The sequence below is a fragment of the Ovis canadensis genome, chromosome 4 (assembly GCF_042477335.2).
Source record: "Ovis canadensis isolate MfBH-ARS-UI-01 breed Bighorn chromosome 4, ARS-UI_OviCan_v2, whole genome shotgun sequence".
Classification (NCBI taxonomy): domain Eukaryota; kingdom Metazoa; phylum Chordata; class Mammalia; order Artiodactyla; family Bovidae; genus Ovis; species Ovis canadensis.
In genome coordinates, this window is record NC_091248.1 from 119,670,492 (window position 1) to 119,698,092 (window position 27,601).

The window sequence follows — 27,601 nt, forward strand, 5'->3', positions numbered from 1 at the left end:
TTATCATGTTTATGGATTCCTTTAGATTTTCAATAGATTCAGTCATGCCAACTGCAGATGGTGCAGTTGATATGATTTTTTTCCTTTCAAATACTTAACTTTATAACCTTTTGCCTTGTCACACTGGCTAGGACCTCAGTACTGGGTTGAAGAGAAGCAGTATCGGCGGGAGTCCTTGTCTCATTCCTAATTTAGAGAAAAAGGCTTTACTGCTTCATTCTTTAATTTGATCGGTTTTTTTTTTTTAAATAGATAGCCTTTATCAGATTAAGGAAGTTCCCTTCCATTCCTATCCTAGTTTGCCAAGAGTTTTTATCATGAGTGGTTATATAATTTTATCAAGTACCTTTTCAGCCACTACTGAGATAAGGCTTTCTCACTGAATCTGTCATGTTACAATACATTGATTTCCACACTTACACCCTTTACAGAAGTCAACTCCTAGACTCGTATATATAACCACTTACCCCTTTTGATGTCTCATATACATGTCAGTCTTGGCATGTCCTGAGCTCCTGATCTTCCCTCCCACCCCTTGAAAATTGCCTTATTCTCACTCTTCCTCCAGTACAACTGATTCTAATTCCATTCTTTTAGTTGTTCAGGCCAAACACCTTGGATACTCCTTGTCCACACCTGAAACCTCCGAGGAAATCCTAGTGGCTGCACCTTCTGTTAATGAATATTGCCAGCACGTCACAGTCTCCCCTGCCAACTGTTCCAAGCCAGGGTCGTATTTTAGCCCAATTATTACAATAGGTTCCTAAGTGGTCTCCCTGCCCCTTTTGCTCTCCCCTAAACACAGTATCCAGAGAGATCCGTTTAAAAAAAAGCACATCCTATTTCTCTGCCTGATACCTTCCAGTGGCTTTTTGCTGCACTCAGCCTAATGGCCAGCTTCCTTGCAGGGCTGTCCAGTGTCTGTCCTCCCTGATCTCCCCTCCTCCTGGCTCCTTTTCCCTCTCTGCTCCAGCCGTGCCAGCTCCGTGCTGTTGTCTCCCATGTCAGACCTGCTCCCACCAGAGGCCCCTGCCCTGCCAGTATCTTTTGTGTGGATTGCGCGTCCCTAGACCAGTGGTTCTCAAAGTGTGGGCCTTAGATCAGCAGCAGTAGCATCGCTTGGGACCTTTTAACAATGAAGGTTCTTGGGACCCACCCCAGATCTATTGAACTGTAAGCTCTGAGAATGGGGCTGAGTCTGAATTTAACAGCCACCCTGGTGACGGTTCTTAAAGCTTGCCCTGGGTTTCCACAGTTCCTATACCTTCTTCAGGTGTCTGCTTAGAGGTTACCTCGTCAATGAGGCATACCTGGACTCCTCTTTAAAAATGCCACCAACATCACCTTTTATCTCACTTTTATAATGTACTCATAATATTTCTAATATACTCTATACCATTTATGCTAATATGCATACTCTCCAGCTTACTATTTTTAAACTGGTATACTCTAGCATACTTCTAATATCTGTGATCATTTATTACTTTATTATGGTTGTGTTTTGTTCATCCCTTTCACTGTCTCTGGTAGAATGTAGGTTCTTTGTAGGCAGAAATGTTCATGTTTCTCGTTCATTGAGGGGACCCTAGCACTTAGAAAAGTTCATGGTACAAACATGACAATAAGTCGTTTAGTAAGAGATGACTTCAGAGCAGTTATCCCTCTGTGTTTTGTAATTCCTGGTTGAGATGTGAAGTTGTGGTTTGGTTGAGCCCTTTAATCTTGGGCAAAGGCTGACAGCTTGCAGAGACCTGGGGATGACCCTGGGGCTATGAATTTTGAACCTTTCCAAAAAGAACAAAATTCTATTTGAAGCAGACCCAGAAGGATTGGGATTGATTTATAGAGGGCCAGATTGTATTGTTCGCTACCAACTGGTAGTAAATTTCGGGGGTGGCCAAAGAAACAAGGCTGTTTTTTTATAGCCACTTCCTCGTAGCTTAGTTCTTCCAGAACATTCTGTGGTTGGGAATGCAGTGTTTTAAAAACATTTGTTGTTTAGTCACTGAGTCATGTCCCACTCTTTTTGCGACCCCTTGGACTGTAGCCTGCCAGGCTCCTCTGTCCATGGGATTTCGCAGGCAAGAATACTGGAGAGGGTTGCCATTTGCTCCTTCAGGGGATCTTCCAACCCAGGGATCGAACCCACAACTCCTGCATTAAAAACACTTCCATTCCATGGCATAAATGGATTGCTGTTGTTCAACTCTGGTCACTCACTAAGTCTGCATGTAGAGAGTTAAAAAAAAAAAAATCCAGATACTTCTGCACACCAAGAAGCTGATCAAGCTGGTGTGGTGTGATGCTGACATACAGTGAGGATGGAGACTTGCTGGGAGAGAGGCTTGCCAGGGAGGGGACCCTCGAGACTGTAACAATTGTGATTATCAGCAAGCAACAGAACTTGACCAACCTCCAAACCTGAGTTTTTACCTAGCTTATGTATATAGTAAAAAAAAAAAAAAAGCAAACAATGGAGATGAATTTTATGGTATGTAAATTATGCTTTAATAAAGGTCTTAATGTAAAAAGGAAGAAAAAGGACTGAAAATATACTCAGGATTAAGTCATTCAAAATCAAGTCCCTTCTGTAATACACAGCTCCAACCACAACCCTCCAAGGCTAAGAGGGCAACAGGGTCCATAGGCCAAAACTCAGAGCATTAACATTAGTTTTCCTAACTTTTCAGAGCAAAGAAGACTTTATGAACATCTGCATGGAGCCCAACACCATCAGCAAAGGAGACTTCATCACTATAGGGTAAGTGGACTGGGGTTTGTAGGCAGGGTGGCTTTAAGTGGTTTGTATTTTCAGACTTTACCTATCCGAGCGCCCACAAAGTCCAAGCAGAGATCCCACTGGAGACTTGGGTGGTTTGGGAGCTGTAGCACCCTTTTGTTTTTTGGGTTGGCACGCGGAGTGCATGTCTCCTGGTTTGGCCTTCCCCTTGCATTTTGGGAAGATCAGAGTTTGGGAGCTGTCTTGGTCTTCTGACTGAAATGATAGGAGTCAGTGTCGCATGGTATCCTGCCCAGAATTTTGGCCTCGGGGTCAGAACTGCTGGATACAAACCTTGACTTTGCCACTCACTGGCCTCATGATCCTTTACCGTCCCTGAATCCTGGAGGGGAACAACATAATTGCTTCTCTCTCTCAGGGTTGTTTTTGAGTCTCATGAGGGACTGTGTGGGCAAAGTCTTTCATCAGCATGAAGTACCATCAGTTACCATTCACGTCAGCTCACCTTGCCTCTTCCCAGGGCTTTAATGAAAAGGTATTGAGTATCTTGGACATTTTCCAGACTTTTTTCCCTTTTCCACTACAAAATACCCTCCCAAGTCCTGCCGTGATTTGTTAAGCCGTACCTCTGAAGAGTTTTATTGGTTAAGGATGCTCTCAGCCTTCCGCCAGACTTCAGAGCAACTGAGAAGGCTGTGTGTTACCATGCCAACTGGAATCTGTTCCATTTGTTTCTGAACTCTGTCTCAGAGCTCCCTCTCGCGCCCACGTGAGGGTTAGACATTGCTGCTGCAGCGGCTGGGTCTCCATGGCTACCTCATTCTCTGTGCCAGCACCAGCAGCACAATGCCTTTGCTCAGTTTGTGTTGTTCTCGCCTTGGGTACCAATTCTTCAGATGCTGAATAGCTGCTTCTGCAGCCTTTGATTTACTTGCTGTAACTATAGTAAAAGGGAGAAAGGGAAAAGTCTTTCTTCTCCTACGAAGGGTCCAGAAGCTACACAGTGTCCCACAAGCCTGTGGGACCAGCTATTTTCGAATCTCCTTCATAATGCTGACATCCAAAACCAGAAGGAAAAGCTGATGATGCTGCTTAAATTAGACGAAGTCATCGTGGTGCAACATGGTCCCTGTCGTCATCTGCAGCAGCGGCAGTAACATAGGTTCCTTTTGGTCTCTACGCGAAGGGAAATCAAGTCATGTCAGCTTCCTCTGAGTATCTGATTAGAACACTGTAAAGTTGCTTTAGAAAACCGATAATGTTTAATCGAAAGAATTGCTATTGTTAATTAATGATAAAGTGACGTGAAAGTCGCTCAGTCGTGTCTGACTCTTTGCAACCCCATGGACTATACAGTTCATGGAATTCTTCAGGCCAGAATACTGGAGTGGGTAGCCTTTCCCTTCTCCAGGGGACCTTCCCAACCCAGGGTTTGAACCCAGGTTGCCCGCATTGCAGGTGGATTCTTTACCAGCTGAGCCAGCAGGGAAGCCCAAGAATACTGGAGTGGGTAGCCTATCTGTTCTCTAGCAATTAGTGATAAAGATGGACTAATTTTCTTAGATTTCGCTTTTACCCATTTCCCACTGACTCTGACTAGCTGCAGGGTGTATATACATGAGGGTGTGTGTGTGTGTGTATAGAGAGAGGCTAATAGTTTTATTCCAAAGCCATGTAGTCAAGGTCAAGATGCAGTATTCTAAGTAGACTGTTTATATCAATACGGAGAATCATACAAAAACTAAGGTTGGTTGTTCATATAAATCCATCTAGTTTAAATTAAAATAAATTTTCTCTTGCAAGTAATAGACTCACAAGAAGTACCAAATATCAAAAGTTTAGTACTTTTTTCTGAAGTATTTCATTTCATTCCAGTTTTTAAACTTGGGATTTTTAAATAGCCCAAGAATTAGGTATACATGGAACTACTTAAAGATCAGTTGAGAGAAAAATCAGTCTTCAGGCACAGTTCTCTTCAATAAATAAACCTTCTCAATCTAGACTGTATCTCAACACTAAGCAAGAAGCACTGGGGGAAAAATTATTCACAGAACCCCCTGGTTCAAGAGACCGTGAGTCCATGTATTTGACTTGATCCAAAGACGTGCAGAACTTGCTTTGTTCTGGCAGTTGAATGCAGTTGCGAGTGCTGGTTTCCAAGGTTGCTTTTTCCTGTACCAACAGAAGTAAAAAGGTGAGAGACCCCAAGCTGCATGTTGAGGGCACCGAGTGTCTCCAAGCCAGCCGCTGCACTCTGCTGCTTCCAGAGGTGAGCAGGGGAGAGCTGTCCCACAGCTTCTGGTCTTTTGCTCTTTGGTCTTCCTTTCTGGTTTTTTCTCCCTCCTTCCTATTAACAGATCCTTCCTTAGGTACCTCATACATGCTGAGTGCTGTGCCAGGCTCTGGGTTATATTAAGGGAGACCTGAAAAGATGGCAGAAAAGCCCCTTCTGAGTCACAAGTTTAAAGTTTGGCTCCTGAAGACTTCCAGTGTTGTCAAGCCAAGGTTCTGTAAAATGATCCTTCAGTCTCCTGAGCTTTTATTTTTCTGAATGTAAATTATGCAAATGGTTACTATAACAACCTACAGAATTCTCCAGTTTGCAAACGTTCATAGTGAATTCTAGCTTCACATTAAAAAAAAAAAACTGATCTGGAAGCGTTTTCAGGATGGCAAGGGAAATGCCAAGCCATGTGGAATAACCTATAAGTGGGGAAGAAAAGTTACTACAGATGGCCTCTGAAGACTTGGATGTTAAACTAAGGTGGTCAAAAAGGAGTGTAGGTAAAACAGAAGGTGTCCCCACAGTGGCTGGTACCATGGTTTCAACACTGCAAATGTTGAATTAAACACATGAGTTATGGAAGGGTTTTCTAGAATTTGTAATATTAATGGCGCTATACCTTAGGTGTAAAGGTAAGCGAGTCCTAAAGAACAACCAAGAAAACAATCAAGTGGCTGTAATGGCTTTCCTAAGAGAACTGGCTGTGTTGCTCACTTTTCTTTTGGGCAAGATTAGGGCTGAGAAGGACATATACATCTTATGTGAATTCCTTAAAGATATGACAGGACCCCGTCTTTCAATAAGCATTTGAAAATGATAACCTTGTTTCACAAATCCCAAAATTCTCTGGGAGGAGGCAGAGGCCACTTAAACCTTTTTCATGGTGGTGAAGTGAGGTGAAAGTAACTCAGTCGTGTCCGAGTGGGTAGCCTTTCCCTTCTCCAGGGGCTTTTCCCAACCCGGGGATTGAACCCAGGTCTCCTGCATTGCAGGCGGATTTTTACCAACCGAGCTATGAGGGAAGCCCCCGTTTCCAGAACCAGCCCTGTGTCTGCCACAGGCCCTGCAATCTCTTTTTAAAGAACATTAAGCTAAATCCTCGGAGAGGTTGCGGTTTTCCCTAACAACCTGCCCAGTTGCTCAAGAGTGATGACGAATCCCAGCCAGCTGTGAGCACGAGCTGTTCTGAGTCCTCTTCCCCCGCGCTTCCACCCCTCCTCCACACAGGGCACAGGGGGCGCCTTCAGCATCGACAGTGAGGAGTACGAAGCGATGCCCGTGGAGGTGAAGCTGCTCCCCAGGAAACTGCAGTTCTTCTGTGACCCTCGCAAGAGGGAGCGGCTGCTGCAGAGCCCGGCCCAGTGAGCGGGCGGCAGGTGGGCGCCCCAGACTGCACTTTAGGCCACCCTGGGACCAAAAGGGAACCGAGGCCTCCCCTGTCCCTCGCAGTGTTGTCAGAGGACCCCCAAGGGCCGGTTCACGGCAAGTAGCACCCCTCCCACCCCCCAACCCCCGTCCCCCTCTCAGTGCTTCCCTTCCCAGCAGCGCATGCTCGACTCCGCTGTGATGGCCCGGTCCCCCGTGAAGACCGCTTTTCCTAAGACTAGTTCCAGGAAATCCCCACCCGCAGTGGCCAGAGAAGGGCTCTACCCCAACAGCGCCCCCTAGTGGGGAGCAGGATCCTCCTCTGCGCTGGGTCCCGCGGCCTCCCTGGGGCCAAGGGAAGCGAGCCACCTGCTTTGCCGCCGCTCTGCCTGGCCCAGGCCCTTCCGCCGGTGCTGCGACTTGGTGAGCTCCGGCTCCGCTTCTTTCAGTTTACTCTGCCCAAGCAAAACACATAGGGAGAGGTGTGTCCCTCTTCAGCCATGGCTGAAATGCTGTCAAGTACTCTATTCTCCCACCTCCCGCCTCCACCCCCACAGTCCTCCTTCTGAAATGTCGGTTTGCCCGAGAACCACCTAGGGTGCCAGTTGAAAATTGACTTAGTTGGGGTCCAAGCCGAATTTAGTTAACTCAGTTTGGAGGGCGGAGCCCAGGAATCTGCACGTTTTAAAAGGCGGGCCACCCTCCCCTGGTGGTTCTACTAGGAGAGGTCCCCCGAAATGAATGGGACGGTCTTGTAAAGCAGCGGTCCACACACACTGTTATTCTGCTCATGTACGTCCTAAAAGTATTTCGAAAAATCATGTAACCCTCCGCAGTTTTAAATTGACAGCTAAAAATTTTCATGGGTAGTTGCCAAAGTACATACTTTCTAGTGTCATGTAAATATTGATATTTTAAAATAAAACTGTTACATCACTCTTTTAAACATTTTCAGTGTAATTGAGATAGATAGCAATTTGACACTCATCAACCATTTACAAAAATAAACTAGTAAGTTGTTTAGTCATTGAAAAATGCCGATTTTTCTTATATGTGTATTTCCATACCACTTTCTGCAAAGAATGCTATCATAATGTAATGTTTTTATGCTTGAAATTTTTTTTATTGGAACTATCTTCTTGCCAACAAAAAATATAAATGGAAATAACTTTTTTAGTTCAAGTGTCAATTAACTCAAAAGAGAATAGATGTTATAAATTATTGAAATACAATTGATATTATAAATTTTTGAAAATTAAAAATTAACATTTTATTAGAATGCTATTTATTCTGAGTTGATTTATTGAAAAACAGTTTTATTTAACTCAAGTTTTTATATTTTTATTTTATATAGTAGTAGTGTTGATTAGTGTTGTTTCAGGTATATATAGCAAAGTGATTCGGTTATGCAGATATGTGTATCTATTTTGTTTCAATTCTTTTTCCATTAGGTTATTACAGAGTGTTGAACAGAGTTCCCAACCAACATTAGGTCCTTGTTGGTTTTCTGTTTTAAATATAGCAGTGTGTACATGTTGAGCCCAAATTCCTAATCTATCCTCCCCACCCACCTTGCTGGTAACAGTAAGTATGTTCTTTGGGTCTGTGTTTTGTAAATAAGTTCATTTGTGTTTTCCTAAGTTATTTCATATGATATTTGTCTTTGTCTGACTTATTTCACTTAGTATGATAATTTCCAGGTCCATCCATGTTGCTGCAAATGATATTATTCTTTTCAGTGGGCAGGAATTCTGCTGTATGTACCACATCTTCTTTTGCCTATTTATCTGTCCACAGACACTTAGGTTGCTTCCATGTCTTGACTATGGTAAATAGCACTGCAGTCAACACTGGGCTGCATGTATCCTTTCCAACCACGTTTTTCTCCAGATACACGCCCAAGAATGGGATTGTAGAATCATGTGATAACTCTGATTTCTTCAGGAACCTCCACACTGTTCTCCAAAGTGGCTATACCAGTTTGCATTCCCACTGACAGTACAGGAGGGCCCCCTTTTCTCCACATACTCTTCAGCAGTCATTATCTGTAGACTTCTTGATGATGGCCATTCTCGGTGGTGTGAGGTGATGTTTCATGACAGTTTAGATTTGCATTGCTCTGTAATTAGTGATGCTAAGCATCTTTTTAGGTGCTTCTTGGTTATCTGCATGCCTTCTTTTAGGTCTTCTGCCCATTTTTTTGTGGAGAAGGAAATGGCAACCCACTCCAGTGTTCTTGCCTGGAGAATCCCATGGACAGAGGAGCCTGGTGGGCTACAGTCCACAGGGTCTCAAAGAGTCAGACACGACTGAGCGACGGAGTCACATGAGCTGTTTATAAATTTTGAAGATTAACCCCTTGTTGTTCAGCTCCTTTGCAAACATTTTCTTCCATTTCCCTGGGTAGCCTTTGCACTTTGCTTATGGCTTCCCTTCCTCTTCTGTTCTCTTGTGATTTGATGACTAACTTTAGTATTGTGTTTGGTTTCCTGTTTCTTTTTTGTGTGTGGTATCTATTGAGGTTTTCCTTTTGCCGTTACCATGAGGTTTTGATACAGCAGTCTATATATACATATGATTGTTTTAAGTTGGTAGTCTTAATTTCTAATGCATTTGTGCTCTCCTCGCGATTTCTGGTTTTGACATATTTGGAATATTTGCATCATTTACAGATGATTTCCTACCTTTACTGTGTGTTTGCCTTTACTGGTAAGCTTTTCCATTTGCAGTTTTCTTATTTCTGGTTGTGGCCTTTTCTGCCTAGAGAAGTTCCTTCGGCATTTGTTGCAAAGCTGGTTTGGTGGTGCTGAATTCTCTTAGTTTTTGCTTGTCCGTAAGGCTTTTGATTTCTCTGTCAAATCTGAATAACGAGCCTTGGTAGAGTATTCCTGGTTGTAGGTTCCCTCTCATCACTTTAAATGTATTGTACCATTCCCTTTGGCCTGAAGAGTTTCTGCTGAGAAATCAGCTGCTAACCTTACGGGAATTCCCTTGTATGTTGTTACATTTCCCTTGTTGATTTTAATATTTTTCTGTCAATTTGATTACTGTGTGTCTTGGCATGTTCTTTCTTGGGTTTATCCTGCCTGGGACTCTGTGCTTCCTGGACTTGAGTGTTAGTTTCCTTTCCCATGTTAGGGAAGTTTTCAGTTGTTATCTCTTTAAATATTTTCTTGGGTCCTTCCTCTTCTCCTGTGGGACCCCTGTAGGGCGAATGTTGTTGCATTTAATGTCCCAGAGATCTCTTACATTGTCCTCATTTCTCCTCATTCTTTTCATTATTCTGATCCGCGGCAGCGATTTCCACCGTTCTGTCTTCCAGCTCATTTATTCTTCTGCCTCATATATTCTGCCACTGATTCCTTCTAGTGTATTTTTCATCTCAGTTATTGTATTGTTCATCTTTGTTCTTTAAATCTCCAAGGTCTTTGTTAGATATTTCTTGTATGTTCCTGATCTGTGCCTCCACTCCTCTTCTGAGATCTTGGCTCATCTTTACTATCGTTCCTCTGAATTCTCTTTGAGGTAGATTGCCAGTCTCTACTTCGCCCAGTTGTTCTTCTGGGGTATCTCATTTTGTCTGACTTTCTGTGACTGTGGTGTCCATTCTTCAGGCTGTAGGGCTGTAGTTCTTGCTGCCTGCCCCTGGCAGGTGCAGCTATCCAAGAGGCTTATGCAGGCTTCCTGGTGAGAGAAACTGGTACTTGCCCACAGGTGGGTGGAGCTGGGTCTTGTCCCTCTGGTGGGCAGGGCTATGTCAGGGACTGTTTATATTGGGCAGCTGTTTTCTCAGGATTTAAGCAGGCTGTCTGTTGCTGAGTGGAGCTGTGCTCCTGCCCTGTTGGTTGGTTGGCTTTGAGGGGTCCTAGCACTGGCTGTTGCGTGGGGCCAGGTCTTGGTGAGAAAATGGGGGCATCCAAGAGGGCTCACACCAATAAGTGTTCCCTAGAACTATAACAACCAGTGTCCTTGTCCCTGCAGTGAGCCACAGCTGCCCCCCACCTCCACAGGAGACCCTCCAATCCTAGCACGTAAGTCTGGCCTAATCTCTTATGAGGTCACTGCTTGTTTTCCCTGAATCCTCATGTATGTGAGAGACTGTACCCTCCAAGAGTGGAATTCCTACAGTCAAACCTCACTGGCCTTCAAAGCTGGATTCTCTGGAGCCACCTCCTCCTGTCGCCAGACCTCCAGGCTGGGGAGCCCTTTGTGGGGCTCAGAACACTCACTCTTGGGGGAGAACTTCTGTGATTGAATTATTTTCCAGTTTGTGGGTCCCCACCTGGTTCATATGGGATTTTATTTTAATCTTGATTGTGCCCCCTACCGTCTTACTGTGGCCTCTTTGGATGGAGCATATCCTTTTTGGTAGGTTCCGGCGTGTGTTTTGTTGTTGATGGTGGTTCTGCAGTTAGTTGTGATTCTGGTGTTTCCGTAAGAGGTGAGCTCATGCCCTTCTACACTGCCATCGTGTCTCCTCCCAAAGGCGTGTTATTTACAGCTGAGACAGTGTTTAACATTATAGATGTAAACAGATAAATAAGCAGATGGGATAGAAAGATTCTGTTATGCAACTCAACTGCATGACATTGTCATATCAAAAATGATAGTGATATGTCAGCTTAAACCCTTAATTAGATAGATTCTCCTTTAGTTTGTTGAAAGCAGAGAACTAGACAGTACTGGCCTTGCCATAGATTTGTTAGCCAGTCATTGTAATGAATTTGGTGCCCCTGAGGTTTTTATACTCCAGAGGGCAGTGCACTGCAATAAGGTGGATGAGACCTAAGGCACTTTAAAGAAAAAAAAAGGAAAAGGGGAAGAAGAATTGGGAGGCTTCTCAGGCAGATCCGTTTTAGGACAGTGCATGTACTTGCACCCATGGACCTTGTGGAGAGGGAAGACCACATGCTTAAAGGATTACAAAGCAGCTATGACAAGACCATGACAAGCAGCTTAAAAAGCACATAAAATAATGCTTACCTGTTTACCTCTGTGTTCTTCAGAGTGGTGTTAAAAGCTGCACTTTTGCAAAAACTAATTAAACAAAAAGCAGATGGGTCCAAATGTGCCGAGGAGGAGGTGCTGTGGTCTGAGAAAATAGTCTCTACATGAGCCCAGAGAATCTGGCATATACTGTTTGTATAATACAGTGCAAAAGACCAGCACAGAATCTTGACTACCAGCAGGTACGTGTTTATTTAGTGATTCTAATTTTTCTATAGAAATAATGGAACATAGGATTGGGGAAGGATATTTAATTCGGATTAGTGTGTTTATTCATTTTTAAATGTAGTTATGTCCTAGTTCAAATTTTGTTTTCTTGATTCAGGCTTTTACCTGAGAACACAGTTGCCTTATCATCTACTGCCTTCCTGCCACTGTCCTTCCATATAAGGTCCACATAAAGGATGTTTAACACAACTATGACAGACTCTCCCGTGTCAGCCAGACCTGAACGCAAAGGGTCCAGTGAGAACCCGAGTCCCTTCGCCCACCATCTTCTATTTAGTACAAACCTTATGTCAGACGAACGTCACTGAAAAACCAACAGCATTTCTATTCAAAACAGCAGAGGTTTTATATTAAATATAGCTTAGTATAAAGTCTTTTGCTCGACCCCACAGCCAGTGTGTATGCCTGGTTATAATTACTGTGTGCCAGTGCTTCACACACACGACTGATTAGCTGTGTTCTCACCACCCGAGGAGCTAGGTAATATGTGGTCGCGTCACTTGGAAGGTAGAAACCTGGCTTAGAACACAGAGATACTTCCTAGTGTTAGGAATTGACTCTGTACTGCCTTAAAATAAGTAACTGCCCAAAAGGTTAAAAGTAAGACGTGTGTGTACATCTCAGTATATAATGTTTTAAAGTGGACTTTAGTAGGAAGATGTGAAACAAAGGCTTTGGTCTGGGCGGGGTCCTCCTCCAGAAGTCGCCTGATGTCACTGAGAGCACGCAGTCTTGACTTTTTGACGGAATGCGGGTGGTTACTCCCAACTTCGGTTTCCATTACCTGGAGAGTGTGTATCCAGACCTCAGCCTCGAGGAGGACAGGCCTCTGCAGCCTCTGGTGTCACCCTAAGTGAGGTGAGCACCGTACATTCTGCTCACGCCCGCGGCTGCCGCTCCTTCCTATCACAAACCACCTTTCTCGGACCAGGCAAAGGAGTGCAGCACACGTGTTCATGTTAAAATGTGAATTTTAATCATAAAAACTGTTTTCTGTAAATATAGTTATATCAACCTCTCTGCATACAGCTTGGTTCACATATATACAGATATGATATACACAGATGTTATCTGTAGCACAGAACAAAATCAGTTCGACAAACATGTGCCCGCTGGGATGAATCCCAGCTTTCCTTAGGCCTTCTAAATGATTCCCACCGAAGAGAGAGGACAGCAGAGCAAGATGCAGGACATTCAGGGAGCTGTATCAACTGTCTTACTAATTTCATCCTAGGAGCTGAAGACTTGAAACAAAACTAGATTCCGTTTCTCTTATTGCTATGACTTACACTGGGATATTCATCACAGTAGGGGTTTGACATTTAAGGCGACGGGGAGGCTATGCTGATCTTAAACTTGGAAAACACAGAACTTCTCCCAAGTTTCTTTTTCAGAAAAGACTTACTCGTCAGATCGATTTAAAAAAAAAAAAAAATTCGGCCAACAAGCCTGAGATGTACAAAGGAGGTTAGTTTTGTTTTCCTCTACCCCATACCCCTCAGGTCTCCTACCCAGTCTTCTCAAAAGCACAGAATCTACAGTTTTCCTCACTGGTCTTGGAGGGCTAGATTGAAACTCAGTCTTTGTTTGATTTGGACAAAGGAAGGCGTTTTCACTCCAATGTCAACAATATATGCTGACAACCAGATAACTCAGTGACCCGTGTGTGGATTTTTCGTTTTGTGGATTATCTCTGGCTAGTTCATAAAATCCTACACCCCACCTCCGCATCCCCCAACTGTCCTTAGCAAAATAGATGTACCATTAGTGTAAAGCATTCTACAGCAAAGAGAGGTGGTTCATACCCATCTGTTTATGGTGATTAAATACATTTCCTGAATTGAGATCCTATTACCTGTAAAAGCCCATTCAGTGCTCAGCTTCTAGAATAAATGCTAAAGAGATGAGAACAGGGCTTTACTTCTCCATCATCAGTTCTCTATATAGTACTAGAAAATTACTTCCTTTCTAAATGTGCAGTTTCATCCAACAGTCCCTGTATTCCAGCTCCAAAAAAATGAGCTAAAGTGACAGTTATAAAACTACCTCTGACTCCCTCCAGTTAAGAGGCCTAGCAATCAGCCTGATCACATTCACCCCCTTTTGTACAAGAGTCTTACTTAAAGTTGGTGACTCTATGTCATCCTCCACAGGACTGTCAACTTTATCTCCTCAAAAGGCTGTTAGATATCACAGGACAGTCCTTATTCACTCACCAGAACATTTAAATTAAAAAAGGGGGGGTCTCAGCTCCTTCCAAATTGTAATACTGCCCATTTCTTCCAGGATTATCATTTTGATATTTCCTTCCATTTCAACATCTGCATCCTCAATGCATCACATAGTCGTATCCATATAAAAATAAACTTCCAATTCTTATCAGAAAAACATTAACTTAATTCACAGCCTTTTCTCACCACACTCGGCCCTCCAGTAGCTCCTGGGAACAGAGGTATATTAGTAATACAAATGGAATATTAAAAAAAAAAAATCCATCCATGACTTGGGAGTAAAAGGAGCCCTGAGCTCCTCTTCCCCTACACCTGAATCACAAAAGGGCTTTCCTGAAACGAGAGGGGTGGGCTGGCCTGCTGTGGCGACCCCAGCCACGCAGGAGCCTCACCGCAGGGCACTACGTGGAGGCAGAGCAGGAGTGCAGAGAAGGGACTGAGGACTGGCGCTTTCGGAGGCCGGGCCCACAGCCAGGAGCCTGCCAGGGAGATGAGCGCCCACCCGACACACCCCGGTCCCCATATTACCACCTTTCCCGCCTGGCGGAGAACTGTCACCACGCCAAGGCAAGTTCATTGTCAAGCTGAACACATGGTCTTATTCAGCAGCACCCCCGGCCCCCTTCCTGTACCTCTGTATGATCCTCCTGGGATGGGAGAAAGCACCCCTTGGGCTTTCTCATTCCCTGGGCTCTCTGGTTTCTTTTCTTTCTTTGATTTAGCAGTCCAGAGTCAGGGCTGACCCTTGGCGACCCCATGGACTGTAGCTCACCAGGCTCCTCTGTCCATGGGATTTTCTAGGCAAGAACACTGGAGTGGGTTGCCATTTCCTTCTCCAGGGGATCTTCCCGACCCGGAGATTAAATCCACGTCTCTTGCATTAGCAGGAGACGCAAGTGGATTCTTTGCCACTTGCGCCACCTGGGTAGTTTCATTTCAAAACAAAAACAAGTTCCTGAGGTCCCCGTCTTCCTGGAGGGTTGTTTGTACTGCCATTAAAAGGTTAACGAAAACGTCACATCACTGCCCTTTGCAAAAGCCTCCCCAAAGGCCTTGGTTTAAAGGTGAGTAGGCTCATCTTTTTTACTCTGTTTGAAGGGCTTTCAGTATATCAAGACAAATAGCAAGTTTGCCCTCATAACCACCAGAATGAAAAAGTGGTTCAGCTATTATTTCATTTATCTTTACCTTTATCTTCTAGCTAAAACAGGTAGTTAGACTGATCAATGACTCTTCACATGTGGTATTGAGAATTATCTGCACCCTGTGCTAGACTTAAATTTCCCATCTTGCTTTTTCACGTGGGACAAACAAGTTATAAATGCAAATTCCTAGGCTAAATGACTTCTATCAATATATCAATGAATTCAGCTTCCCTTCTCCAGCCAAATGGAAGACACAACGCCATGGTGAGTGATGGTGGCAGCCTTCTAATCCACAGCAATCACAACTCACTGAGGACTGTACGGGCACTTACCTTAGAAGGGATCTATGCTAGGCCTAAGGGGTGCTTTGTGCTTAGCAAAAGCCAAAGCTAATTCAGAACTGTTATTTGGCCCATACTTTCTGGTCTGGGGAAAGATAAGTGCTACCATTTCTGACTCCTTCAGAATAGTCCTAATCCAGAGGACAACTGGACATTGTCCCAAAGGCTGAAAAGTACCATCTGCCAAGCCTGCACAACTGAAAAAATCCATTTTGCCAGAACTTTGTCACATCTGACTAGACATCAGCAACCTCCAAGCCTGGATTCTAGGCCCACAAGGACTCTGACCACCTAGAGTTTCTTCTGACTTCATCCAATGATGACCCAGTGGCCCCCACGTCTCAAGTCAACAATGTTTCCGGCTTAGGGCATGGCTTACAGCTTGGTTCAACAGGTACAGAATCACCTGTCAGTGCAGGAGACTCAAGAGATGGGGGTTCAGTCCCTGGGTCAGGAAGATCCCCTGGAGGAGGGCATGGCAACCCAGTCCAGTATCCTTGCCTGAAAAACCATGGACACAGGAGCCTGGCAGGCTGCATGCCACAAGGTCGCAAAGAGTCGGACATGACTGAGTGACTGAACACACACACACACGTACAGCTTGGCGTTAGGTCAGGCTTAAAGTTCCCCAGAAGGACCAAGCCAGCTGGCATAGGGTTGGGAGGAGGAGGTTTAAGAGTTGAGAGGGACAGAAGGTCACCATCAATCAGTGTACCCACACCTGAGTTTCCCAGCCTGCTCCCGAAGGTCACAGTAATATTATAATAAGCCCTGTTTCTATAGAGGACAGAGAAGGACGTTCTCCAGTGACTTCCAAACAAAAGCAGATGGTTTCTCTGAAAGTATTTCCATAGTGACACAAAAGCAGGTCTGGGTGGCTTCTAGCTTCTGCTGTCCCTGTGCAGGGAGCCCTGCCTGGTACCTCGCCAACAAATTTTCCTTTCAGAGACCTGGCAGCAAGTGATGCTGGCGTGCTGCTCAGCTGAGAGATTGGGGAAGAAGGTGGCAGTGGGGGGCGGGGGGGGGCAGGCCGGGGAGGGAGCCTCCAAAAGATGAACTCCAAGAGGCTCCATCCACCTCTCCTTAGGGATGACAGTGACGAGGGTAACACAGGGTAACAGCGTGCTCTGCAGGCCAGCAGAGGGCGCTGCGCTAGGTTCCTGGCCTCACTAGGAAGCTGGCAGTGCAGGGAAGGACCAGCATTCTGCTGGGGAGGCGGAGGGGTGTAAGGGGAGCAGAGGGGTTCTGCTCTGGGGTCAGCCAAACACAGGCTGCATTCAACTTCAGACTTGGCACTGCCGCATGGGTGCACCCTCTCCCAGGGCCACTCCCAGCCCAGGGGATGCCAGATGGACGGCTGCCTAGAAGTGCATGGAGCTGAAAGAAGGGGTGTGGAACCCTGGGCCCACCATTCAAAGAGAAATACAGGAACCTCATTTTCACCTGATTACCTTCACATCAGCATGTCTGAGCCTGGAGTTACAATAGCACAGAAACAAAAGCATTCACATGCAGAAGCCCTCTGGAGCAGAAGGGCTTACTATTTGCCCAGCAAATTCCTGAGTTCCACAGAACGAGGGCCTACCTGTGTCCTCCAAGAGAACCTGGCCTTTCCTTTCACCCCACCCCTACTTCTGACTGCCCATCCCAACTTAGAAAGCCTTGAACCTTCCGATAATACTAAAAGTGACCATTACTTGACCCAAGTTACAAAGGCTGCTCCTCCAGGAACAAGAGGAGATGGCCAGTCTTCAAGGAAAAAGGCAGTGAAGCTTCAGCTTCTAAACGGATTCTTTTTTTTCTTCTGTAAACAAATATATTACTGATATGATGGCTAAACCCACAGAGGAGAAAAATGTACAGTTTACATTTCAATGCCCAAACTTATTTATATATTTACATAAAAGACACTACCTCAATTAGTCAGTGTCTGCATTTCCACATGTGAACTTCTTTAGTCTTGAATTTTGTATCAGGGAGCTGCAGTGAGAATGGTTTTGAATAAAGCAATAAGCCCTACAAAGCTAGTCTCGAGATAAGCAAGACACATGATCCATCCATTTGAAAGTGATTTCTCTCTGACGCTAGCCTGGCTGAAACTTGGTCTCGGACACAGATACACAGACACCTATTCCAATAACACAGCCAGGCAGGAATAGTGAAGGGGAGGAAGTTATATGTCACAAACAACCCAGGACCCCAAGTCAAAATCCTGAACTGGCCCGGAAGACCTCTAGTCGACTCACAGGAGCCAGCTTCTCTAACAAACCATGGTCGTCTCACCTAGGCTGACCACTCCAGCCAAAGAGAACAGGCAGGGCCGACAGGAGATATCCCAGGTCCAAGCACTCCAGAGCACAGCAGAGAAACTCATGACTCACGGGGTTCCCAACCACTCCCCTGGGTGCAGGTACTGCCGCCTCTGCTAACAAGTCTGGTATGTCTCTGGTCCCAGGTCCCTAGCTTGAGGAATGTTGTCCCTGCTAAAGAGAGTTTGTTTATGAAGGCTCCTAACTGGTACACATTCCTGTTGACATCAGCCCGGAAGAATGTGCCAGCTCGTCCCAGGAGGGGATTCAGAGAAACAAGACTGACATGGAGCGGCCACTGTTAACTTCGAGAAAGGTTTCAAGGCTTCATTTTTACAGCTTTAGTTTCCAGCTGACTGAGAAGCCACCTCTCCCTGCCCTCTGTCTAGAGAAGCTTCATACCTGGTGACAGAAACATCCTTCGTCCCACTCTGAAGTCTACATGAACAGAGAAAACACAGATTTACTCTAATAAACCAGAAAGGGAATTTGACCGCAAGACAAGACTCTCAGAACTGATAAAAACCTTGGAAGGCCATCTGGTCTAGCTTCTGCTTTGGGCAGATGGATATGCAAGGCCACACTGGACAGACTGGTCTCATTCTTGATACATCAAATGACAGAGACCAGACAGACTTTCCCAACAGTCCAGCCAGGGTGTCCAGAGCTCCTGGTGATAGGTGGCCTCCACCCCATCACCTCAAGTCAATCAGGAGGAGACGAGAGAGGCTGCTTTGATAACTCCTAAGTCTGAACCCAGCAGCAGCTTAGAAAGTGGTAGCTTCCAACGACCTCCAAAATCAAAGCACTCTCATCTTACCTCTTGGGAAGAAGGGAAGAAAGGAGATGCAAAAATTACATTTGTTGGAAGTATAAATACTCCTGTGTCTCAATCAGAAATCAGGCCATCCCCTCGTGATAGCGGCGCATCCTTCCTATGGGCAACAGGGGTTGTCAATGACCAACATAACATCGATGCCATAGGCCTCCAGCAGGTCCATAAGAAAACTCCGGTCTCCTTGGGGGTCTAAACCCATGCCCCGAGCATGCTCAGCTGTCAGAGTCTTGTCTTGACTGGCGGACACCTCCAACAAAGTCTGAAATATCCGGTTGTTTTGCTCAAGGAAAAACCTGCATTCACAAGACAAGACATGGGAAAGAGAGGGCAGAAAAGACACAAAAGTTTACCAAGTAAGCCACATGTAGGGAACCAAAACTACACTGTTTTGCTTGCTATACATTTAAATGGTTTCAAAAGTCAGATAAGCCTTTTAAAAGAAGAAAACAGGATACAAGTGAAAAGTTATTCAAGTGCCACTGAGGTCAGCAAAGAACTGGTGTTAAGCCATTCTATGATTAGCAAAATCTCTGAGTGAGTGATGGCCTGACTGCCAGAAGTCTACAGGAAGGTTACTAGAGGTTTAAACACAGCTGTAGAGAGAGGCCCCATGAACTGTGTTCCGCTCTTTCTGCTTAGTCCTAAAGGGAAGAGAAAGATTAAAAAGCAAACAGAAAAACACCTGATAATGCAGTTCTGAGGTCAAGACTTAATGTGAGAAACTGAAATCCACCTTCGAAGCCCTGGATGGGTAATTAAAGCCAGTGACAGGAGGTGAGCCTTCCCAACGCAGAGAAGGACTCTTAAAATGACTCTCCAGCCCGAGCCAACCACACAAAAAAGCTGGAGCTCAGAGGTACTGAGGCAGGCACTGGGGAGTCAGAAGCCAGCCCCCAGGGGGCGGGCAGTGATGTAGGAGGGGGAGCGAGGCAGAGGGACCGATATCTCCACAGCTCACCATCATCTGTGTATAACTGTGTGTTCCTTAGATGGCTTTATAGGACACCTAGAAAATGGAACAAGGTTCCAGTATGGTGGAACTTAAATATAGTTCCTATATGTAAGTGGAACTTAACATATATTTCTACTATATATCACAATAACTAGTTTAAGTAGATAAATTAAGATTTTTAGTTGGAGTTTCAATATCAAACTCTCAAAAATTACTAGGATGAACAGACAGAAAAGTAGAAAGATACAGTAGACTGGAAAAACACTATGAACCAACTCAATGCAATTAAGACTTACACAATTTTCACAAAACAGTAGGATACAAATTCTATTCAAGTTCCCACAGGCTATAAACCAGGAGACAAGGTGCAAAAACGTCATGGTCTAAAGGTATTGAAGTCGTACAGTCTTTTCTCCTACCACTGGAGTTATGTTCGAAATCAATACTTTGATGGCTTTGTTTTAATTTGCACAGGGCATATCTGAGTGTCACTGACTTATAGTACTATATGAATATATGAGCCATATTCAGATATGGTCTGATAACGTAACAGTCTAGACTTTTCATCTGTATTCCACAGAGCAAGGTGCTCAGTGCCCCCAAGCAGCTTTGGGCGGTCAGGAATTTCAGATTCAACAGAGATTCAAAAGCCTTGAGGAGACTCTCTACTCAGCTCCCAGATCCTTTTACATCTCAACAGCAGGTGCGCATTAGAAAGTACACTTGATCAGAATCAAAGTACTGCACCTTTGTTGCAACATCAAAAGCCAGCGCTAAGTCGTGTCCGACTCTCGCGATCCTATGAACTGTAGCTTGCCAGGCTCCTCTGTCCATGGGATTCTCCAGGCAAGAATACTGGAGTGGGTTGCGATTTTTTCTCCAGGGGAACTGCCCGACCCAGGAATTGAACCCAGGTCTCCCACATTGTAGATGCTCAAAGGCAGAAACAGTTTTAACCGCCGCTACTCCCCACCCCAAGACAGGAAGTTGGCAGAACTGTTTCTGGTTCAATTACATTTCTGTTCTTATCACCTGGCACTATTAAACACAGCTGCTTATAAATGAAATCAATGCCTTAAAGGTATAGAGGTCATGGTTCTAATCCCGACCACCAACTGCTCTGGGGGAAAAGAAATGTCATTCAATTCAAGAGTTAAGTTTTTGATGATCCCGTAATATTCCGTACAAGGAAGTGCTCTATTCAAAGGCAGCAATGGATGACAAGCCCCGGCATCCTGAGAGACAGCTTGTATGCAGCGGACATCTGGGTGTAAATGACCAGTAGGGAGATGACTCCTGGGGCTCCCATTTCTCTTAATAACCTTTCCCTGCTCTTGAACTCTTCTGGGTGCCCCTAACAGCATTTCAGGGCTCAGGCCGACTCTGTGGAACCCTAACCCTAACCCTAACCCTAAAGGGCATCCTTGCACTGCAGCACATAACACAGGAGGTGGCTGCTGCTGTTGTTTAGTTGCTAAGTCGTGTCTGACTCTCTCTGACACCATGGCCTGTAGCCTGCCAGGCTCCTCTGTCCATGGGATTTCCCAGGCAAGGATACTGGAGTAGGTTGCCATTTCCTCCTCCAGGGGATCTTCCCAACCCAGGGATCGAACCCGCATCTCCTGCACTGGCAAGCAGATTCTTTACCGCTGAGCCACCAGGGAAGCCCAGCACAGGAGGGATCCAGGCTAAAGCTGTCAAGTGCTAAGGGACCCTCAGGGAGGCCCATGACCACCACCCAGGCTGACTTACAGCACAAAGAGGTCCTCTTCACAAGGGTTATAGTCTTCTTCCACCTCCTGGGAATATAACAGCATCTGCCTGTCGGGAAGGAAACAGCCATCAGCTTCTGGCGCAGCTACAAGGACCCCCAGGCCCCAGGCTAGGTCACTGGGAAGGCATCTGCATGGGTCACTGCCTCTCAAGAAGGAGGCTGAAAACCCAGAGCAACACCCCCACCACTGCCCCAGCCAAAGGCAGGGAGAGAAGGGGCAGCACAGGGCTTGGAGTCCAGGGCTGGGTGTAGCCCTGGGTAATCCAGGATGAGGGATAGCCTTTCCTAACTGTCGTACAATTAGGGTGAGGCCATGAAGTCACTTATCTCACCACTGATACCAGCGTGCTGCCTCGGGCTTCACAGATTCTAGAGGCCACCAGAAAGGAGTCAGCCCAGGCATGCCTGCTGCCCATCAGTATAGGTGGGGAGCCTCCTCAACCCCCGCTCCCTGGGCAGAAGGGCAAAAAATGTGCAGAGGGAAGGGGCGGCAGGCCGCGGGGCTGGACCAGAGCCCCTCGGGTGTCTGGATAGGGGGAGGCTCCCCTTCCCCCAGCCTCACCTCTGCTCATTGAGCCGCCGGTACTTCTCCCGGTCGGCACTGTTGATCTTCAGCAGCGGCTGCAAGTGGTCGTGGTGCGTCTTTACGTTCTGGTTGTCCACGTAGACGTCGTAAAGCTCCCGCTTCTCCTCGAAGATCTTCTCCGTGGTGCCTGCGGGAGCCAGCCGGAGTTCAGGAGGCGGGGACCCCCGCAGGGCAGCCCTTCAGGGAACCAGGGCCCCTGGAGGGGCGGGGGGTGCCGGGGATGCGCGGGCCCCGTACTCACAGGCCACGTAAGACACCTCTACCTCCAGGCTCTCGATGTCGGCCACGTTGACGTAGAAGAAAGGCTTGGACTCGGGCACGGTGCCCCCGATGCCAGGCAGGGAGACGTTGGCCAGGCAGCAGCAGCAGTACACTGGAGGGACAGCAGAGGTGAGGGCGCCCGGGGTCCCCCTCCCAGCCTGCCCCCCTGCCTCCAGGGCGGCCAACGTCACTAGAGTCTCCGTTCAGACACGGGTCAGCCTTTCTCTCAGATCTTGCTTAGGATGTACTGGTGACCTTCCCCCTTCTCAGAACCCTTGCCCACAGCAACCCCTGCCACTCCTGGTCCCCTCCCCTCTTCTGTCTGCGCTCCTCGGCCTCCTCTGTCTTCCTCCTCCTCTGGCTCACCTCCCGGGCCAGCATCTTCCACGCTGACACATCCCTCCTGATTCACTCTCCACGTGGCGGCAGAGAACCCAGCCTGTCCCCCAGGGTCCTGACCCAACTAGACCACTGGCTAGCGTCCACCTCGAGAAGGTCTCAGAGCAGCACACACAGGTAGTGTCCCAGGGGGACACCACCCCCCGCCTTGTTCCTCCTCACGTCCCCGGCTGGTGGCCCTACCGTCCTTGTCATCCTGGACTCTCCCGCCCTGACCTCTCACATCAGAACCTTACAACCCAATCTGACACCAGCCTCTGCCAGCTTTCTCTTTTTATATCTGGACGCCATCCTCTCTGTTTTAATCCAGGCCCTTCTCTCTCTCCAGACTACTCCTCTGCCACCCGATCCATCGTCCCTATTGCCGGAGTCCACATTCTCCAATATCAATCCAGCTGCGGCCCTCCAGGGATTCAAAGCAGTGAGCCCCTGACACGGATCAACCCCTCTGACCTTGGTCAACAATGGAAAGGATGGGGCAGTTTCTGTCGCAGGGAGCTTGGGCAGAGTCCCTGACCTTGGCTTCTAGTTACCTCTATAGCATACAACGCCCACTGGAGGGGGAGAAAATATCAAAATGCGCTTTCGAAGTAAGGCAAATTTCCAAAGGATGAGGATCTGTTCGCCAAAGAACTTAATAAACTGGGACATGCAGCCAGCTGGGTGTGTGATCTGAAAAAGTTAACAGAGGTGGGTGAGGGGGAGGGAGGAATAACTTGTTAGAAATGTTGTAAAAAATATGCAATGTAAGTGTGTGCTAACTACCCCTCCCCACCAAAAATAACTCAAGGTATAACTAAACAGATACACTGGTATTTTTCACTTTGAAAGTCTTATCTTTACCCCAGACACCTACCATTCAGCAGCTCCCCGGATGCACCGAAGTGAGAGTTTAGGATCATTAACTACTTCGTCTGAGGAAAGGGTGCAGAGGAAGAGAAGCTGGATTGTAATATTTGAATCCGGGATGATGCACACCTTAGTGAGGCCATTCAGCTCCCAAAATGACTAAGCACAGGGAGGAAGGAAAGGATGAACCAACTGTCCTAGGGGACACCTCAAATACACAGGGAACCAGCTCCCGTGGGATGTGACATGTGGGATTACAGGTTACCCCACTGGCACAAGGACTCCCAGCACCTCACCCCACCCTCCTACACCTAACCCCACCCTCCTGCACCTAACTCCACCCCCTGTACCTAACTCCACTCCTTGCACCTAACCCCACCCTCTGCACATAACCTCACCCTCGAACCTAACCCCACCCCCTCCCTGTGCCTAACCCCACCCTCTGCACCTAACTCCACCCCCTGCACCTAACTCCACCCCCTGTGCCTAACCCCACCCCCTGCACATAACCTCACCCTCGCACCTAACCCCACCCTCTGCACCTAACTCCACCCCCTGCACCTAACTCCACCCCCTGCACATAACCCCTCCCCCTGCACATAACCCCACCCCCATACCTAACTCCACCCCCTTGTCCCAACTCCACCCCCGTCTCCTCTCAGTGCTGGATGCCAGGGCCCCTCAACTCTGAGGGTCACCTCCCAGGCGGGCAGAGGAGCCAAGATATATTCCAGGAGCAACTGCATAAGCTCTGTCTGACCCAGGGGAAGTCGGAGGCCAGGGTTCTGCTCTGCCCTTTACTGACAGGGAGACCTCAGGAAAGCCAGCCCACGTTTCTGGTTCACTTTCTTTACCTGTAAAATGGGGATATACCATCACATCCCTCATACGGCTAGAAGGACCACTTGGGGAAAATCGTGTGCAACACTTGGCACATGGGAAAGCCACATGACACAACTGTCACTGACAAGACACCAGGTTTCAAGCCAAGTGCTTTGTGAATGATTTGGAAGGTCACTTCCAAGACAAAGTGTGTAGTTTACAAGCCAGTGGAAGCAGCAGGCACACAAGCACTTAAACACCAGCCTGATGAGAGCTGTGATGGAAGAGGGGCTGGGGGCTGCAGGAGGGCGTACAAAGGCCCTGAGGTATGAGAACAAGCTGCTTTCTGGGAACCACAAGTAGCTGGGGGACTGGGCAGGGCCTGTGCCAGGGCCACACGGGCAGCAGCCCAGCGAGGGGACCTTCTCTCTGCTGAGACACGGCCCTAGGCTGCACCCCTACTGCACGATACAAGAGACTTCTCCTGTGCTTTCACCTCAACACATCTCCCTCCTCTGGCCTTGGAGCTTTTACAGAGAACCTTCTTTTCTGGACTTGCACAGCTCCTACTTTGAGGTTTCCCTCCAACTTTTCATGTCAGGCACCCCATCCTCTTCTTACTCCCTAACTGTTGCTGGTAGGTCCCTCGGATTCACACTTCATCCCTCACCCCATGTTAATAACCTACATCACACCCATCCATGTTTTTTCCCATGTTCATGTATGTATGTGGACATGGATACATATATGTATGTGGATACATATCTGTATATATGTTCATATATGAATATATCTACATGTTTGTACATACCCAAGGCAGTGATTATTTTACAGAAGTGATAACATCATATACAGTTTTCAGCTCTTTGCTATTCTCTCACAATACTTCCTAGTAGAGCATCCCTCATCAGCTAGTTATGCTCTAATTCATTATTCCGAATGGCTGTGTAATATACGGAGTGCTCCATTTGTCTGCCACTCCGAACAATATTGAATTAAACATGCTCATACAGACGTCATGACACACCGGTGGTTTACAGAGAAGACAGATCCTAAGGAGTGAGACTATCAGATCAAAGGATGCAATATTTTGAATTTTAATAAAGCACGAACAAATTGTTTTTTTAAAAGAAGAATGTTCACATTTCTACCTGCAACCTGTTAGTACCCTTTTCCTAGCATCTCCCAGGGTTTAACATGTCTGCTAATGAGCTGCCCACAATAAGGCAAAAAACAGGCGATTTCACTTTTTCTCCCTCTGGTCCCCTTCTTGGCATCTTGGGGAGAGGAATATAGGGCACCCAGGTCAGATGCTGGTCATCTCTCTGTGGGTTTGGAGACAGCCTTGAATTCAGAAGGAAAAAGGGGGTCAGAGTTAGGAGTAAAGAGAAAGAAAGTAGGTTTTCATCAATACAGGCCCAGAACTGCCCTAATGGTCCTCTGACAGCTTCTTAGTTATTGCCTCACAGCACACACCCGGGAAATCTTCAAACTACATTTCCCAGACTCTTATGCCCAGTGGCTACCTGTTAGGTTCCACTGATGGGGGGCAGTGACAGGAGACTGGAGGGCAGGAGGAAGCTTCTAGTTTCAGGGTCCAGCTTCCGCTGGTATTTCTCCAGGTCTCCAGAGGACACCTCCATTCTAGACTTCAGCTATTCCTGGCATCCCTGGCCCTAGGCAAGCCCTGCCCACACCATGCCCAGGTGCACGGTGCCTCCCTAAGTGGTCTGAGAACCACCTCCGCAGAGCCCCTCCTCCGAGCTCCTGCAGTTCAGATGTCACTTCCTGTCACTTTCCCCTCTTTCTTACCCCAGCCCCGGGAATGCATGGCAGGAAGCCTCAAGGAGCCCAGGCACACCACCAACCCCTCCCCCACTCGTTGGTTACCTGCTGCCTATCTGTGCAATCCTCTTTTCCTCTTGAGTAACTTGCTTTTAACCAGTAGAATATGGCAACACTACAGCACTGTGACTTCCACAATTAATACAATGGATTGTGACTTCCACCTTGCCAGGAGACTTTTTCACGGGTTGGCTTTGATGAAGGAAGCCATCATGTTGGAGAGACCCAATGTGTTTGTTTATTGCCATAGGCTCTAAACAGTCAGCAAGGCTCTCAGTCCAACAGCCCTCAAGGAACTCAATCCTCCCAACCACCATGTGAACTCACAAGTGGATATTCCCCGAGTCGAGCTCTCAGATAAGCCCCCAGTCATGAGAGACACCTTGACTGCAGTCTTGCAGAAGGCCCAGCAAAGCCTGGATCCCTGACTCGCAGAAACTGAGAGATGTGGCTCAGCTGGTAAAGAATCCGCCTGCGATGCGGGAGACCTGGGTTCAATCCCTGGGTTGGGAAGATCCCCCGAAGAAGGGAAAGGCTGCCCACTCCAGTATTCTGGCTTGGAGAATTCCAGGGACTGTATATATAGTCCATGGGGTCACAAAGAATCGGGCATGACTGAGCAACTTTCACTGTTTTAAACCATTAATTTGAGGGCAACTTGTGATGCAGCGACAGATAACTAATATAGGGAGGTAGCCACTGTCTGTATTTCTAGCGTTTAGGCTATTTTGTTACCTCTCTGTGACTTTGGTTTTCCAATTCCTGTATTACCGATTCTTTGTATTGAATCAGTCTGAAATACCTGGCATAGTTTGTATTTTCCTAACAAGACCCTAACTGGTACTTATTCAGGTTCAAATACCATGGTCTAACAGTTAAGGTTCTTTCCAATCTGATTGCAACCTATTTTTCCACTTTTTACTCCTGGCCAGATGACACTGATATTCGTCACAGTCAAACCAGTCTTCTCACGCCCATGAACTCGCCCTGTGATTTCTCATGCACATCCCCACAAGGCAATGGAGTGGGAGGACTAAGCATTGGCCTTGGCACCAGGCCTGTGTTAATATCCTGGCTCTATCTCCTACTAGTTGTAAGGCCTTAAGCAAGTCGCTGAACCTTTAAAAACCTCAGTTGGTTTATCTGTAAAACATGGATTAAAAAAAAATCCACTTTAAAGAGTGCTGCAACAGATACAGATAAAGAGTCAGCAGGGGGTCTAACTCACAGAAAGTGCTGACAGAGTGCTGGACCATGGCCCCCTGAGGCGCATGGCTTCTCTCAGCCTGAGTTAGCATCCCTCACTTTCCTCCAGTTAGATACCTCAAATGCTCTTCCAAGATGCCTTCTCAGAGTACTCTCAGAGGACTCAGTATAATTTCTCTACCAGGGAGCCTGAAATTTCCACTGAAGTATCTTGTGGCCACCTATAGGGGAGGGGAGAGGGGGTAGAGGAGGAAGACGGGGTGGAGGAGGAGGGACGGGGTTAGAGGAGGAGAGGGGGTGGAAGATGGAGGGGGGAAGGGGGATGGAGGAGGGGGAGGAGGAGAGGGATGGAGGAGGGGGAGGAGGAGGGGGAGGGGGTTAGAGGAGGAGAGGGGTGGAAGATGGAGGAGGGGAGGGGG

The 27,601-nt window shown here is 46.9% G+C and overlaps 2 protein-coding genes across 10 annotated transcripts in view; one reads left to right on the forward strand and one right to left on the reverse strand.

The window, feature by feature from the left end:
* AGK (acylglycerol kinase) overlaps positions 1-23,118 on the forward strand; it is a 109,907-nt gene extending 86,789 nt beyond the window's left edge. For 5 of the 9 annotated variants that reach the window (XM_069588579.1, XM_069588583.1, XM_069588582.1 and 2 more), the window contains exons 14-16: positions 2,691-2,761; positions 4,925-5,009; positions 6,252-7,335. In XM_069588579.1, coding sequence (XP_069444680.1) covers positions 2,691-2,761; positions 4,925-5,009; positions 6,252-6,389 — 294 coding nt within the window. In that variant the 3' untranslated portion in view covers positions 6,390-7,335. Of the gene's footprint in view, positions 1-2,690; positions 2,762-4,924; positions 5,010-6,251; positions 7,336-7,840; positions 8,044-11,395; positions 11,579-11,721; positions 12,881-22,788 lie in introns of those variants that run through there. The other 4 variants (XR_011256775.1, XR_011256774.1, XM_069588580.1 and 1 more) reach the window with 4 other exon arrangements.
* DENND11 (DENN domain containing 11) overlaps positions 12,578-27,601 on the reverse strand; it is a 49,159-nt gene continuing 34,135 nt past the window's right edge. Inside the window, exons 5-9 of the mRNA XM_069588578.1 lie at positions 22,994-23,132; positions 22,042-22,173; positions 21,777-21,927; positions 21,193-21,261; positions 12,578-18,781 (exon numbers count right to left, since the gene is read on the reverse strand). Of these exons, the coding sequence (XP_069444679.1) occupies positions 18,586-18,781; positions 21,193-21,261; positions 21,777-21,927; positions 22,042-22,173; positions 22,994-23,132 (687 nt within the window). The 3' untranslated portion in view covers positions 12,578-18,585. The remainder of the gene's footprint in view (positions 18,782-21,192; positions 21,262-21,776; positions 21,928-22,041; positions 22,174-22,993; positions 23,133-27,601) is intronic.